Below are 17,707 nucleotides of genomic sequence, written 5' to 3'. Positions count from 1 at the left end.
CCTGTAATAGAAGAAGTACCAATACTAGTTCATAGTTACTAAAAAATATATGTAGTTACTAAGTCATCAAGTTCAGTCTCTATCAAGGAAACCAACTGCAAAACAATGCTTAGCAAATGACTAAGATAACAAAGTGTGGAGCTGGATGAACACAGCAGGCCAAGCAGCATCTCAGGAGGACAAAAGCTGACGTTTCGGGCCTAGACCCTTCTAGGCCCGAAACGTCAGCTTTTGTGCTCCTGAGATGCTGCTTGGCCTGCTGTGTTCATCCAGCTCCACACTTTGTTATCTTGGATTCTCCAGCATCTGCAGTTCCCATTATCTCTTAGCAAATGACTGGAGATTTCGGCATAAAATATGATTATGGACTATCTCAGGAAAGTGAAAACATCTTTTGCCCCTCTTTTGCCTTCTTGTGCTGATTTTGGAGATGGTGTAGCAGAGGTCCCTCCATATGGGCAGTCATCAAAATCCATGTGATTCAATGTACACTCCACAGCAGGGATGTATCCACTGTCCCACATTCCGGTCCCACACAGCTTGCACAAGTCATGTAGACTGCAGGGGATTCTGGGCAAGAGACGAAATTGGTATAAAAGGCTCCGTGCCTACAGGGAAAAGAAGAAAATGTGTCAGAAAAAACAAATAGGATTAAACAAGATTTGTCTTTACTGGGGTTTTATTTGAGAACAATTACACTTCCTCTATTTACAGAAATAAAATGCTAAGTTGCAATTTATGGTGATTTTGCGGACAATTTTATTCTCCAATGGCTGGAGAAAATCTGTAATAGTGATCTCACAGAGTAAAATTTGCTGGTTCTTAAGAGGTGGAGGATAATGCTTCAGTTCTTCAATCTACAAATTATTATTTTTTTTTGTCCATAACTGGCAGCACACTACTTGACTTTTGCACAGGGGGAAAAGTGTAACCACTTACTAGTGTAACCACTAACCTGTTCTTCCTCTCACCCATCCCTTCCTCTCACCCCAAGCCGCACCTCCATCTCCTACCTACTAACTTCATCCCACCTCCTTGACCTGTCCGTCTTCCCTGGACTGACCTATCCCCTCCCTACCTCCCCATCTATACTCTCCTCTCCACCTATCTTCTTTTCTCTCCATCTTCGGTCCTCTTCCCCCTCTCTCCCTATTTATTCCAGAACCCTCTCCCCATCCCCCTCTCTGATGAAGGGTCTAGGCCCGAAACGTCAGCTTTTGTGCTCCTGAGATGCTGCTTGGCCTGCTGTGTTCATCCAGCTTCACACTTTATTAATTTTGTTACATATATGTCTCTGTCAAAACTGCACTATTGTAGATAACAAGGTGTAGATGGATGTAACAAGGATGAACACAGCAGGCCAAGGAGCATCAGAGGAGCAGGAAAGCTGACGTTTCAGGTCTCGATCCTTCTTCAGAAATGGGGGAGGGGAAGGGGGTTCAAAATAAATAGGGAAAGAGGGGCAGGTGTCTAGAAGATGGATACAGGAGAAGCCTAATCCTCCCCCTACTGACTCCTTCTCCCACCTCCAACACACCCCCTCCTCCTGGACACCACCCCAAGGCCCCCTAGCCTCCCTCGACCTCTTCATCTCCAAATGCCGTTGTGACATCAATCGCCTCAACCTCTCCACCCCTCTCACCCACTCCAACCTCTCCCCCGCACAACGTGCAGCCCTTCATTCCAATCCCAACCTCACCATTAAACCCACAGACAAGGGAGGCACAGTTGCAGTATGGCGTACTGACCTCTATATCGCCAAGGCCAGATGCCAACTCTCTGACACCTTCTCCTACTGTCCCCTGGATCATGACCCCACCCCGACCACTAAACCATCATCTCCCAAAACATCCACAACCTCATCACCTCAGGTGATGTCCCACCCAGAGCCTTAAACCTCATTGTTCTCCAATCTCTCACCTCCCGCTTCTATCTTCTTTCCAAAATCCACAAACCTGACGGCCCAGGTCGACTCATTGTCTCCGCCTGTTCCTGATCCACCGAACATATCTCCACCTATCTCGACTCCATTTTCTCCCCCTTGATCCAGGAACTCCCTACCTACATCAGTGACATCACCCACGCCCTCCAACTCCTCTGAAACTTCCAATTCCGTGGTCCCCAACGCCTCATCTCTACCATGGATGTCCAGTCCCTATACACCTGCATTCCCCATGCAGTTGGCCTAAAGGCCCTCTGTTTCTTCCCGTCCCATAGGTCCGACCAGTCCCCCTCCACTGACACCATCATCCGCTCAGCCCAACTCATCCTCGCCCTCATCAACTTCTCTTTTAATTCCTCCCATTTCCTACAAAGGGGGTGGCCAAGGGTACCCTCATGGACCCAAGCTATGCCTGCCCCTTTGTAGGTTACGTGGAACAATCCCTCTTCCATAGCTACACTGGCTCTAGACACTGCCTCTTCCTTCCTGTATCAGTGCCACCTTGTGCTCCCACGAGGAGCTCAAACAGTTCATCCACTTCACCAACACCTTCCACCCAACCTTAAGTTCACCTGGGCCATCTCTGATACCTCTCTCTCCTTTTTGGACCTCTCTGTTTTCATCTCTGGCAACCACCTGGAAACCGATATTCATTTCAAGCCCACCGACTCCTACAGTCACCTAGAATACACCTTCTCCCACCCACCTTCCTGCAAAAATGCCATCCCCTATTCCGAATTCCTTTGCCTCCCCCGCATCTGCTCCCAGGACGAGGCATTCCACTCCCAAAATTCTCAGATGTCCTCGTTTTCCAGGACCACAACATCCCCCCCATCAATGGTCGAGAATGCCCTTGACAATGACTCCCGCATTTCCTGCAACTCACCCCTCACAACCCTCCCTGCAATAACAACCAAAACAGAATACCCCTTGTCCTCACGTACCACCCCACCAGCCTACGGATCCAACGTATTATCCTCCAACACTTGTGCCATCTGCAATCCACCCCCACCACCAAAGATATTTTTTCCCTCCCCACCCTTGTCTGCCTTCCGGAAGGACCACTCTCAACGGGTCTTCCTTGTCCACTCCACACTCCCCTCCAGCCCCACCACACCTGGCACTTTTCCCTGCAACCGCAGGAAGTGTTACACCTGCTCTTACACCTCCCCCCTCACTCCATCCCAGGCCCCAAGAAGACTTTCCACACCAAGCAAATGTTCACCTGCACATCTGCCAATGTACTGCATCCGCTGTTCCCGTTGTGGCCTCCTCTACATCGGGTAAACCAAGCGGAGACTTGGGGGCCACTTTGCAGAACACCTACACTCAGTTTGCACGAAACAACTGCACCACCCAATCGCGAACCATTTCAACTCTCCCTCCCATTCCTCAGATGATATGTCCATCCTGGGCCTCCTGCAGTGCCACAATAATGCCATTTGCAGGTTGCAGGAACAGCAGCTCATATTCCGCTTGGAAACCCTGCAGCCCAATGGTATCAATGTGGACTTCACAAGCTTCAAAATCTCCCCTCCCCCTACTGCATCCCAAAACCAGCCCAGCTTGTCCCCGCCTCCCTAGCCTGTCCTTACTCCTACCTATTCCCTCCTCCCACACAAAGCCCCACCCCCATCTCCTACTTACTAGCCTTATCCCACCCCCTTGACCCGTCTGTCCTCCCTGGACTGACCTATCACCTCCCTACCTCCCCACCTACACTCACCTTTATTGGGTCCATCCCTGCCTCTTTGTCCTGTCTGTCACCTCTCCACCTAACTTCTCCTCTATCCATCTTCTATCCACCTCCCCCTCTCTCCCTACTTATTTCAGAACACCCGTCCCCTCCTCAACTTCTGAAAGATGGTCTAGGCCCGAAACATCAGCCTTCCTGCTCCTCTGATGCTGCTTGGCCTGCTGTGTTCATCCAGCTCCACATCTTGTTATCTCAGATTGTCCAGCATTCAGTTCCTACTATCTCTGCACTACTGTAGTTTGACCTTGAGTAGTATCAACACTTACCACCTCCGAAAAAATGGAAACATAAATCAGAATTTATCTTTCTCTGGAATTTATTTTAGGTAAATTTGTTCTTATATAAACTGTTTTGCAATTCATACTCACAACAGCCCATTACTAGAGGTTCATAGGGTCTTTTGAAACATTTACTAATACTGCTGAGTTCAGTTATTCAACAGTTACTTGAGCCTCGCTGTTGTTAACAACAATTCTTTAAGTCTTCAGCAGCTGTCATTATATTAAATATGGTTTTGGACCGCAGTGAACTTTGGGACAAAGTAACTCAAACCCTGACTGCCACGTAGGAAAATGTTTTTGCATGCTTTTGTCTCATTTTTATCCTTTCCACAAAAGAATAAGTCACAAACTCGTAAACAACCAAAAAATGCACAAAAATACCACAAAAACAACTATTTCCTCAGAGAGAAAAATGAGCAGGAAACAACATTCGGCCAACAGATTTACAGCATTGTAAAATTTGAAGTATTTTTTCTAACCTTAAAAGAATAAAGACAACTTGTTGCGACAAGAGTTACATATTTGATACTATACCCTTTCAAACAAAAAATATATGGATATAAGTGCTGCAAATGAGTATCTCTTCAAAAAACTGTTATACATGCGAACATGCAAGTTGAAGGCAGGCAAAGGCCATTCAGCCTCTCAAACCTGTTCTACCATTCTATAAGATCATGGCCGATATGACTGTAGCCTCAAATCCATAATGCTGTTGATTCCTCATAATTGCTCAACCCTTTGCTTCCCAAGAATCTTTGCAATGAGTACTTTAAAAATATTCAAGCACTTTGCTTCCAACATCTTTTCAGGAAGAGTTTAAAAGTCTCAGAATCCTCAAAGGAACAAAAGGTCTCATCACTGTTTTAAATGGGTCACATTGATTTTATATGTTCGAATCAAGTTACCTTATTCTTCTAAGCTCTAGCAGATACAAGCATAGCTCATTCAAACTTTTCTTATAAGGCAGCGTGCCGACTCCAGGTATTTGTCTAATAAACCTTCTGTAAACTAAATGTCCTAGGGAAAATTGATGAACAGAGAGATCTGGGTGTTCAGGTCCACTGTTCCCTGAAGGTGACAACGCAGGTCAATAGGGTGGTCAAAAAGGCATATAGCATGCTTTCCTTCATTGGGCGGGGTATTGAGTACAAGAGTTGGCAGGTCATGTTGCAGTTATATAGGACTTTGGTTTGGCCACATTTGGAGTACTGTGTGCAGTTCTGGTCGCCACATTACCAAAAGGATGTGGATGGTTTGGAGAGGGTGCAGAGGAGGTTCACCAGGATGTTGCCTTGTATGGAGGGTGGTAGCTATGAAGAGAGATTGAGTAGATTAGGATTACTGTCATTAGAAACACAGAGATTGAGGGGGGACCTGATTGAGGTCTACAAAATCATGAGGGGTATAGACAGGGTGGATAGCAAAAAGCTTTTTCCCCAGAGTGGGGGACTCAGTTACTAGGGGTCATGAGTTCTTAGTGAGAGGAGGAAAGTTTAAGGGAGATATGCGTGGAAAGTTCTTTATACAGAAGGTGGTGGGTGCCTGGAACGCATTGCCAGCAGAGGTGGTAGACGCAGACACGTTAGTGTCTTTTAAGATATATTTGGACAGGTACATGGATGGGCAGGGAGCAAATGGACACAGACCGTTAGAAAACAGATGACAGGTTAGACAGAGGATCTTGATCGGAGCAGGCTTGGAGGGCCGAAGGGCCTGTTCCTGTGCTGTAGGTTTCTTTGTTCTTTGTTCTTTAAACTGACTTTAAAGGATTTACATCCTTCCTTAAATAAGGTGATCAATGCAGTGCACAGTATCCTAGATGCGGTCTTGCCAGCGCCCTGTATAAATGAAGTATAACTACCTTACATCTGCTTTCAATTTCCTTGGTGATAAGTTATAACATTCTATTAGCTTTGGTAATTATTTACTGTATCTGCATTCTAACCATTGCAAATCATGCATTAGGACTTGCCAATCTCTGAATCTCTGAGCTTTGCGATCTCACACCATTGACAGAAAATGAGAGATAACAAAGTGTGGAGCTGGATGAACACAGCAGGTCAAGAGTCTAGGCCTGAAATGTCAGCTTTTGTATTCCTAAGATGCTGCTTGGCCTGCTGTGTTCATCCAGCTCCACACTTTGTTATTTCGGATTCTCCAGCATCTGCAGTTCCCATTATCTCTGATACAATTTAGAGAAAATGCTTCTTTTTCACTTTTCAGACAAAAATAATTTCACATTGTCCCACATTATATGCCATTTGCCATATTTTTATCCACTCACGTAACCTATCAATATATTTTGTAGCCTCTTTATGTCCCCAGCAGAACTTACTTTCAACCTATTTTTGTGTCATCAGCAAATTTAGCAATCATACCTGCCATCACTTCATTTAAATCATTTATATAAATTCTAAACAGTTAAGATGCCAGTACCAATCCCTGTAGCATGCCTCTCATTACATCTTGCCAACCTGAATAAAACCAATATAACACAGTAGTCTCTACTTCCTGTCAGCCAACCAATCTGCTATCCATGACAAAAACTATCCCTACACCATAAGCTTTTATTTTATGCAATAACCTTTGATGTGACACCTTTTTAAATGATTTCTAGAAATCCAAGTACAGTACATCCACCGGTACCCCTTTACATACAGTATGTTATTTCCTCAATAAACTCCAACTGATTGATTAAACATGATTTCCCTTTCACGCGCTCTCTCATTATCTTCAACTCATCCAAGTGCACTGCTATAATTTCTGTAATAACAGCTTCTAACATTTTCCCCATAAGTGATATTAAGCTAATTGGCCTGTAGATTCCCGTTTTCTGTTTCTCTTCCTTTTTGAATAAAGGAGTTGTATTCGCCATTTTCCAACCTAATGGGACCAACACTCACTTTACTTATATTTTTCTTTTATAAATATTTAAAGAAACTCATTCTATTTTTACATTTCAGGCTAGCTTTTCCTTGTACTCTTTTTTTTTGCTTTATTAATTTTTGGTCATTCTTTGATACTTCTAACATTCCAATCTTCTGACCTGCCACCTATCTTTGGACAATTATCTTCTTCTTTCCTTTAAGTTTGTTACTATCATTAATATTTCTTGTCAACCACAGGATGGTTAAGTCTTTTGGAATTTTTCTTACACTTTGGAACATATCTATCCTATATATTCTGAAATATCCCCTTAAATGTTTGCCACTGCATCTCCATTGACCTATCCTTTAACTTCATTTGGAAATTGTTTAGCCACCTCTGCGTTCATGCCCTCATAATTGCTCTTACTTAAATTTACAATAGTAGTCTTAGACCTACTCTTCTCTCTCCCTCAAGCTGAATTGAATGCAAAATTCAAACAGTTGTTGCTAACTTGAGGTATCTTTACTGTGAAATTATTATTTAATGTCATCTCATTGAACCTATACTAGGTCTAGTATAGCCTGTTCTCTAATTGCCCCCAGAACATGTTGTTCCACAAAACTATTCAAACTCTTCTGAAAACTTCCTGTGAAGTCCTCATCTAGGCTATCTTTACTCCTTTGACTTTTCTAGTTTGTAGATTAAAATCTCCCATGATTACCACTGTGTCTTTCTGACAAGCGTGCATTATTTCTTCCTTTGTGCTTCATTCTACTGTGTGGCTACTGTTAGAGGGGTTGCTCACCATTCTCATAACTGATTTCTTGCCTTTATCATTTTTTATTTCTATCCAACTGTTTCCATATCTGATTTTCCTGAATTTGGGTAATCCCTCTATATTGTGTTGATATAATAATTAACTAACAGGACCCCTAAATCACCTTTACTTATTTTCTTGTCAGTGTTAAATGTCCTGTATCCTTACATCCCAATCCATATCATCCTCAGCCATGAATCTGTAATGCCTTCATATAGTAATTATGTTTTTCCTCAGTTCATTGGTTTTGTTTTGAATGCTACGTGCATGCATTCTCATTTCCCATGTTAATACCTTTCTCTCGTGGTCTCTACTCGTTGATGTACACACTTGCCAAAATTTTACTGTCTTCACTATTCAGGTCAAAATCCTCTATTTCCTTAGTTATGCAGTTGGCACAAGGCCCAGCATGGCTTAGTTGGAAGCTTCCTATCAATACAGATAGAGTTTTCTCCAGTGCTAGTGCTGGTGCCCCATGAAGCAGAATCTACCTCTTGTACACCAATCTTTGAAGCACACATACAACTCTCAAGTTTGACTTGCTCTATGCCAATTTGCACATGGTTCAGACTATAATGCAGAGGTTCTGCTTCTTAATTTGGCACCTAGCACTCCGTATTGACACTGCTTACCTGCCTCCTTGTCCTGACTATGGCATTGGTACCTATGTGGGCTCGTCAATGACTAGATCCACCCTCTCCAGCCTGAGCAGATGTCCAGAACCCTGGCACTGGGAAACAACACAGCCTTCTAGACTCACATTTTTTGCTTTACAGAAGAGAGCAAACCTCTGTTAGAGAATTAACTATATTATCACATACCACCACAATGCTTCTTATTCCAGCTTCTTAGATGGCTTCCACGGTGCCACAGTTAGTTGGGTCAATCTTACTGCAGTCCTCACTCGCATCCAGACAGTTTGAAACAATTTCAAACCTGTTGCACAATTGAAAAAGCTGCAGGTCCTGTGTTCCTGCTCCCTGCATCTCCCAACCTGCCTCATTTGCACTCACACTTTCCTGTCTCTGAGTTATAATCAAATCAGACAATTCAACTGTAAGAGATATCATTGCCTCCTGGTAAAAAAATCCACATTCTCCCTTCCTGATGTGCTGCAGTTGCACTCAAAATTTTAACTGAAATTACTAGAATTTCAAACACTTGCCACATATGTGTTTGCTCTGGACCAAGTGGCATCCAGGAACTCCTACATGCTGTAACTATGATACATCACTTGACCTGTCACCCTTAGTGAGTTGCAACATAGTACATAATTATTATTTATAATTTATAGCATTCTTAACCTAACCACCAGTTGCTATACTTTTCTGAACTTTAGGAACAGAATAAACTTTACTCACCAGAAACTCACCAATTAATAAGCTTCTTCTCTTGTAGTTGGCTAAGAATGAATTCCTGGAGGCTGAAAAAGCTTAAGCAAAAGCAAAAGAACAACAGTTTCCTTTCCTCCACTGAACTCCCTGAATCAACTAACTCTGGCATTCTCCTGTTGGTCACACTCAAGTGTAAAGTCTAAATTAGTTAACTAGTTTTATTTGCTCCTAAGATAAACAACCCACCTGACACACTTAATGAGGATTCAGTTTTAGCTAATTCAAGGAGCCCTGTTTAAGGCTGGCAACTACAGAATTTAACATGCATGTTCGAGTTTAATGCCAGCTACAAATTGCAAACTAAATTAGATTTGTAGAAAATAAGAAAAGCTTTCTTATCCAATAATTGCAAACAGTGCAACGTCAAACCCAGTTTGCTAGATTTTTATTTTAAAAATGATTGATCAAATGGTACTTGGCTAGAATATTATTTTCTTATCTAGGAGGCCTGAAAAAGGAAAAATTTTACATTTTCTCACTTAGTCAGCAATACATTTTGATGTGAATGGGCCTTTGTTATGTACCTATCCCCAATATTAAACTATTTTAGGTGCTTATTTTGGCTCACGTATCTTGGCTACTGACTTAGACCAATGTATATTACTTCTATCTTCCTCTTGTCATTACACCTCTTACTATTTGTCTCCTCTCATTTCTGGCCACAGCAATTTCTACCCTCAGCTTTCTTCAAAATCCTTGGATGCATCTCATCTAGACCTGGTATCTTTTAATTTTAAGTATCAACTGTCTATCCAAGACTACTTTTTTATTCATTTTGAATCCTCCTCTTTAGTTAAGATAGATTCAAAAGTATTCATTTGACACCTCAGTCAGTCCTCAGCCCCCATGTATAAATCGCCTTTTTGGTCTCTAATTGGCCCTGTTCTACTTGAGCTACTTTTATTTTTAACCATTTACTTGCCTGTAGAATAATTTAGAATTCTCCTTTATGTTAGCTACTCTCATAATTCCTCTTTGCTTCTCTTATTTGCGTTTTTACCTTCTCTCTAAACCTTCAGTATGCCTTTAGATTCAAAATTGTATTTTCACCTTACAGCTGTCAGAAGCACACTTTTTCTTCCCAATGTTAATTTCTTACCCGTCATCCAGGGAACTCTGGATTTGTTTGCTCTATCTTTCCTATTTGAAGGAATATACCTCGACTGTACCCTCTTTGAAGGTAGCCCATTGTTCAGTTACTGTTCCTTCGTCCAATTTCTTGCTCCAGTCAATCCTGCTCAGTCTGTGCTTGCCCCTTTGAAATCAGCTGTCCACCAATTGATTTTTCTTGCTCTGGATTGTTGCGTGACTTTCTTTACCACCATCCTGAACCTTATGTACATTGATCACTGTCTCCCAAATGTTCTTCCAATGACACTTATTCCATTTGGCAGCTCAATTCCAAGGAGCGGGTCTAACAATGCACTCTTTTTGGTAGACTGGACACATTTAGCTGTCAGAAGCTCTCCTAAACACCATCTAAGAACACTTGCCTCTTAGGCTGTCAGTATCCCAGGTGATATTTGGATAACTGAAGCCCTCCATTAAAACAGCTCTACAATGTTGACATATCTGTAATTTCCAAGCAAATTTGTTCTTCTCCATCATTTCCAGTAATCATCTTAATTCTCAAGCACTATATTATGTTCCTTAACTGATACTGCCACACTCCTCCTTTCCTTCCTTTTCTATCTTTTTTGAAGGAAAAGTTTATTCCCAGGAATACGTAACACTCAGTCATGTCCTTCCTTGAGCCAGGATTCTTATTGCCACAACATCATATTTCCTCATGGCAATTTGTGCCTATAACTTTGTGCATTTACATACATGCATGCTAATTCTGTTATGAACTTCATTTCTTTCTCCCTTTCTTCACCTATCAATTTGCTATTCTCTATGCTTTCGCCAGCTGTATCCCCAAGTACTTTGCAAACTCTGGTACTCTCCCCTACTACTCTTTCTTGGTTCCCACACTCCTGCCAACTTAGTTTAAAGCTTTCCCAATAGTAATGGCAAAATGTCCGCAAAGAACTCAGTCCCAGCTTTGTTCAGGTACAACCCGTCTAGCTTGTACATGTTAATAAAGTGTGAAGCTGGATGAACAGAGCAGGCCAAGCAGCATCTCAGGAGCACAAAAGCTGACGTTTCGGGCCTAGACCCTTCATCACCTCTGATGAACGGTCTAGGCCCGAAACGTCAGCTTTTGTGCTCCTGAGATGCTGCTTGGCCTGCTGTGTTCATCCAGCTTCACACTTTATTATCTCGGATTCTCCAGCATCTGCAGTTCCCATTATCTCTGGCTTGTACATGTGCCATCTTCCCAAGAGTCAGCCCCAGTGTCTCAGGGATCTAAAGCTTTCCCTGGTGCACTATCTTTCCAGTCATACATTCATCCACCTTACCCTCCTATTTCTGTACACACTTGCATGTGTCACTGGGTGCATCAGAAATTGCTACATTTGAGGTCCTGTTTGCTAACTGTCCTCAGCGGCATCAGTTTCCACATACACTGTGAAGATATCTAACTTAGTTTTATTCTACTGCTATTGTCTTCTCCACTTCCTCTGCTTTGCTAATTTGCTTGCTCAACATCCAATCAGAGATTAGTCAAAATTTTCTCTTATTAAAAACTTGGAACATCATTTTGAATCCTGCCGCAAACTCCATTCCCTCATCAGTAATCCAATTCCCTCATCTGGTCTCATGCTAATATCAATTGCAACCTCACCAACCTATTTGACAGAATTATGCTTTCACCCATGTATCTGCCCCATCACTAAGACCACCTATTTTCATTTGGCCTCGGAAATATGACCTTTCTTCTCATCTGATGCTCCTGTTGTTTTCAGATTCAACTACTGCAAAAGTAATTGGCCAATTTGCCATTGTTCAGCCTCCATAAATTTGGTTAACCATTACTCTTCTGGCCATATCTTAAACCAAATGGTCTTTGCTCACCATCACCTATGTTCCTTGGCCTGGATTGGCTCCCGGCACAATAAAGACTCAAAATTAAAGCTCTCAATCTCATGCTCAAATTCCTCCAAGTCTTGACCCTTCTTGTATTTGTTCCAGCACCACACCATTATCAGCCAAACTTCATCCCCTGAAAATTCAATATTCTTCCAACTCTGGCCTTGTACACACTCATCATTCCTTTTTAAACTGACACTATGATGTCAGGTGCCTAGACTCCAAGCTCTGGAATTTCCGTCCTAAATCTTTCTGCCAAACTATCATACCAACTCTTAACTTATCGATGGAGCTTTTAATCACCATAAAAATAAATATGCAAGTTTTGGCCTGTAAATGCTTGAAGTTGATGTTCAGATGCAAATTACAGGAACAGCATTTTACTATCTAACTATTATTACTTTCCATTGGGATAAGTGTAATAACAATCCCCTTGCATATACACAGATCATTATAAAATCTAATGCTTTCTTTACATTATTGGTATTCTGCATCTCAGTTCTAAACAGTCAGAACAAAACTATTAGATAAACCTTCAGTTTTCATTTCTTACCGTTTTGGAAATGAATATATAGTGCAGTAGTATGAATAATATTTCTGCATTTATAACTACATTAATTGTAATTTATTTTATAAGAAAGATGGATTATAATACTGTTTGTACATTCCTATTGTTCTACAATTTTCAAAGTTACGCATTGGAAGCAATGTGCATCATAATGTGTGAGATGGCTCACAATGTAATAAATGTGTATTGCTCTAATAGTTACTTTGACTTTATGCGCAATTTACACAATCAATGATCATTGCAATACAGCAGACTACATTAAATTTTGTTAATTGACATTATTTACCAGCTGCAGTCACGTAGATGTACAAATCTGAAAAACTTGCATTAACAGAATGAGGGATATAATGTGAAATTTTGCAAATGACTGCAATGTAAATACATGGAAACCTGACTATATGTAAGCATATGTGGATGTACATCAATAGATCTAGACTTTCCATTCCACTGCTGAAACAATTTTGTTTACTTGTATAGTTTCATGAACAGTTCTTTCATTTGTTTTGCTTTCCCCCAAATCTGCTGCTCTTGGCAACTGCCTAGTTTACCTCAAGTTTGTGCTGACCCTGCAGATCCATATTGTAGCTATGCTTGTATTGTCCTCTCTCCCAGAGAGTGTTTTAAGCACAGATATCCAAATATTTATACAATTCCCAATAACTACAGAGAACACCTTCATAGTAATTTCATCTGATTATTTTTATCACTTTCATTCAGATTTCTTCCTCTGATTTGAGAGACAGCAGGCACTATACTAGGCCAAAATGAAAGATCACTGACCCAAAACATAAACCGTTTCTCTCTTCACAGATGCTTCCTGATCAGCCAAGCATGTCTAGCAGTTTCTGCTGATAAACACAGTCTCTGACTTAGGCTTCAACAGCCAAATATAATTAAGCCATAAAAGAATAAATCAACAGTAGCAATGAGTTTAATAACACCTGCAAAAACACTTAGGACAAGAAAATGGCAGTTCTTTTTGTTTCTTACCACACACAAACATTATGTTTTCTAGCCTTTGCCAACTATTTCCAAAAAGCTTCTCATGGGTCCTTGGATGGCTGATAATCTTGTACTTAGAGACTGTAAGGCCTTAAGATACAGGAGCAGAATTAAGCTATTTGGCCAAACAAGTCTGCTATGCCATTTGATTATGGTTGTTTCTCAATCCCATTCTCCTGCCTTCTCCCTGTAACCTTTGATACCTTCACAAATCAAGAACCTATCTCTAACTGTCTTAAATGTACTCAATGACTTGGCCTTCAGCCATTTATGGCAATGAGTTACACAGATTCAGTGCCCACTGGCCAAAGAAATTCCTCATCATGTTAGACTTGCAACTTTAACAGCACATTTGGTAGGTGTTTCTGGGAAGTGGAAGTGGTCCTTGATCTTGAGATCATTGGCATTCCTTTCTCTAGATCTTTGTCCATAATTCTTCTTGCTGGTGGATGTTCTCAAAGATATGTGTAGTTTTTTTATAGGAGTTCCATCCAAGTCAGTTTCTTCTGAATTAGGATTTCCATGCATTGATATCTTTGCTACATTTCTGGAAAGAAGAATTCAGGGAGTCTGAACCACTTCTTTTGTCCTCCTCTCATCAGAATGCCTTCCTTGACCTGGGAAAAGATTTGCTTTGGCAGTCAGAATCTCAGGCATCCCTACAACATGGCCAATCCAGAAGAGTTGGTTTTTGATGATCAAGGCCTCAAATGTTAGTGATATTAGACATTTCAAGGATGCTGATGTTACCATACCTGTCCCTTCTGCTGATGCACAGAATGCCTCAAATTGCATTGGTCTTCTCAAGGCCATGAAGTATCATCTGTAAATTGTCCAAGTTTCAGAGTTATACTAAAGAGTTGGAAGGATGACTGTCTTCCAGACAGGAATCCGGGTATCAGTGCAGAAATTATTGTCATCAAAGGCTGTCATCTTTAGGTGTCTGAAGACAGTGCTCACATATTGGATACAATGATGAATCACTGTATCAATGTCTGCCTTAGATGAGGGGCACCCTCCCAGGTAAGGGAAATGCCCCGTGTTTGGGAGGATTTCTCCATTGAACTTAGAGGATGGGCTGAACCTTGACCTGGGATGGGTTGGTAAAGGATTTGAGTTTCGTGTGATTGAGGCTGAGACCAATTCTTCAGTATACTTTCGTGAAGGTATTAAGAGAGGTATGAAGATTCTCTTCCAAGAGAGCAGAAATGATATTTTCATCCACATCCTTAAGTTCTACAAATGAGGTTGGTGTTGTTTTCCTCTTAGATTTCAACCAGTTGAGGTTGAAAAGTTTTCCAACCATCCTGTTACAATGCCAATGCCACTGGGAAGCTTGTTCTTGACAAGAAGAATGGTGGCAATGAAGATGGAGGCAATGAGACGTCACTTCTTGTCCCCTGTTTTGATCACAAGGAATTCTGTCACCTTACTATCGGTGAGGACCATCACCGACATCTTATCATGAAAGAGACCAAGGATGATAAATTTCACTGGACAGCCAGCTTTTCACTGGATCTTCCATAGTATTTCCTGAGTCAAAAGCCTTGGTCGTGTCAATTAAGGCCATCTAGAGTGGTTGCTCTTATTCCTGGCATTTTTGTTGGAGTTGCTGAGCAATGAAAATTATGTCCACAGTACCACAGTTTGGTTGCAAGCCACACTGGCTTTAAGGATGGATTTCCTCAGTCTAGGAGAAGGCATCTAGTGAGATTTTAAGCAATGACCTTCCCGGTGGTGGAAAGTAGGGAGATTCTTTGGTGGTTCCTACAGTCTAATTTGTCTCTTTCTTGAAGAAAGCCTCCTGACATTAGAAGGGATTTCTTATTTGTCCTAGACTTTTGAGAACATCAGTGGAGCTGTTGGATAAGCTCTGCTCTCCAAGATTGCAAATCTCTGCTGGAATCCCTCTCCTCCTGTGGTTTTTCTTCATATTGTCTAATTGCAGCTTCAATTTCAGTCACACTAGGTGGTTAGGGAATTTCCTCAAAAATGCCCTTGTTGATGATTGCAGTGTAGGAGCTCTTTGAATGCTCTCTCAACTGGGGGCTAATGTTTTTGCGGTTTCTTAAAAGGGTTCCATCCTTACTCCAAAACAGTTTGAAGCCTTGCTGGTACTAAAAAAAGCCCAGGTATTGTGCTTGCTAGCAAGGAGTTGCAGCTTCTTAGCTTCCTCAGTCCACCACTGGTTCTTGATTTCTCTCAATGCCGCTTTTGCTATTTGATGAGTTCTCTTTGACTTAGAGCATATAGAACATAGAACATTACAGCACAGTACAGGCCCTTCGGCCCTCAATGTTGTGCCGACCTGTCATACCAATCTCAAGCCCATCTAACCTACACTATTCCATGTACGTCCATATGCTTATCTAATGACGAATTAAATGTACCTAAAGTTGGTAAATCTACTACCATTGCAGGCAAAGCGTTCCATTCCCTTACTACTCTCTGAGTAAAGAAACTACCTCTGACATCTGTCCTATATCTTTCACCCCTCAATTTAAAGCTATGCCCCCTCGTGCTCGCCGTCACCATCCTAGGAAAAAGGCTCTCCCTATCCACCCTATCAAACCCTCTGATTATTTCGTATGTCTCAATTAAGTGACCTCTCAACCTTCTTCTCTCTAATTAAAACAGCCTCAAGTCCCTCAGACTTTCCTCGTAAGACCTTCTTCCACATCCTTCTTATAATGCGATGACCAGAACTGTACGCAATACTCCAAGTGCAGCCGCACCAGAGCTTTGTACAGCTGCAGCATAACCTCTTGGTTCCGGAACTCGATCCCTCTATTAATAAAAGCTAAAACACTGTATGCCTTCTTAACAGCCCTGTCAATCTGGGTGGCAACTTTCAAGGATCTGTGTACATGGACACTGAGATCTCTCTGCTCATCTACACTACTAAGAATCTTACCATTAGCCCAGTACTTTGCATTCCGGTCACTCCTACCAAAGTGCATCACATCACACTTGTCTGCATTAAACTCCATTTGCCACCTCTCAGCCCAGCTCTGCAGCTTATCTATGTCTCTCTGCAACCTACAGCATCCTTCGTCACTATCCACAACTCCACCGACCTTAGTGTCGTCTGCAAATTTACTAACCCATCCTTCTACGCCCTCATCCAGGTCATTTATAAAAATGACAAACAGCAGTGGACCCAACACCGACCCTTGCGGTACACCACTAGTAACTGGTCTCCAGGATGAACATTTCCCATCAACTACCACCCTCCGTCTTCCTTCAGCAAGCCAATTTCTGATCCAAACTGCTATAACTCGCACAATTCCATTCCTCTGCATTTTGTACAATAGCCTACTGTGGGGAACCTTATCGAACGCCTTGCTGAAATCCATATACACCACGTCAACCGGTTTACTCTCATCTACCTGTTTGGTCACCTTCTCAAAGAACTCAATAAGGTTTGTGAGGCACGACCTTCCCTTCACAAAACCGTGCTGACTATCCCTAATCAATTTATTCTTTTCTAGATGATTATAAATCCTATACCTTATAACCTTTTCCAACACTTTACCAACAACTGAGGTAAGGCTCACTGGTCTATAATTACCAGGGTTATCTCTACTCCCCTTCTTGAACAGGGGAGCCACATTTGCTATCCTCCAGTCTTCTGGCACTATTCCTGTAGACAATGACGAGTTAAAGATCATTGCCAAAAGCTCGGCAATCTCCTCCCTGGCTTCCCAAAGGATCCTAGAATAAATCCCATCCGGCCCAGGGGACTTAACTATCTTCACCCTCTGTAGGATTTCTAATACCTCTTCCTTGTGAACCTCAATCCCACCTAGTCTAGTAGCCTGTATCTTAGTATTCTCCTCGACAACATTGTCATTTTCTAGAGTGAATACTGTTGCTTTGCTGGTGATGTTATTTTTCCAGGCATGGACAGCTTTCCTCTTCTTATCAATAGGTCTTAGATGATGTGGTCATGGTGTTTCTTGATCTTGTGGTTGATGGTTTCTTTATAGCATGAGATGATGGCTATCTTCAGCTTTTTTCAACTTTCCTCCATTCTATTAAATTGAACACTTGAGAAATTGTGGTGAAGACATTGTTGAAAGTTCACACATCTGCTTAGCTACTCA

General features: G+C 41.8%; 1 protein-coding gene across 3 annotated transcripts in view; it reads right to left on the bottom strand.

The window, feature by feature from the left end:
• Window positions 1-280: 280 nt before the first annotated feature.
• The window catches only part of tbc1d16 (TBC1 domain family, member 16), a 108,191-nt gene continuing 90,764 nt past the window's right edge, over window positions 281-17,707 (bottom strand). For all 3 annotated transcript variants that reach the window (XM_048554776.1, XM_048554778.1, XM_048554777.1), the window contains one exon: window positions 281-608. In XM_048554776.1, coding sequence (XP_048410733.1) covers window positions 369-608 — 240 coding nt within the window. In that variant the 3' untranslated portion in view covers window positions 281-368. The remainder of the gene's footprint in view (window positions 609-17,707) is intronic.

This window comes from Stegostoma tigrinum, chromosome 22 (assembly GCF_030684315.1).
Source record: "Stegostoma tigrinum isolate sSteTig4 chromosome 22, sSteTig4.hap1, whole genome shotgun sequence".
Classification (NCBI taxonomy): domain Eukaryota; kingdom Metazoa; phylum Chordata; class Chondrichthyes; order Orectolobiformes; family Stegostomatidae; genus Stegostoma; species Stegostoma tigrinum.
Note: the sequence above shows the minus strand (reverse complement) of the source record. Positions and strands in the feature narration are given on the sequence as shown.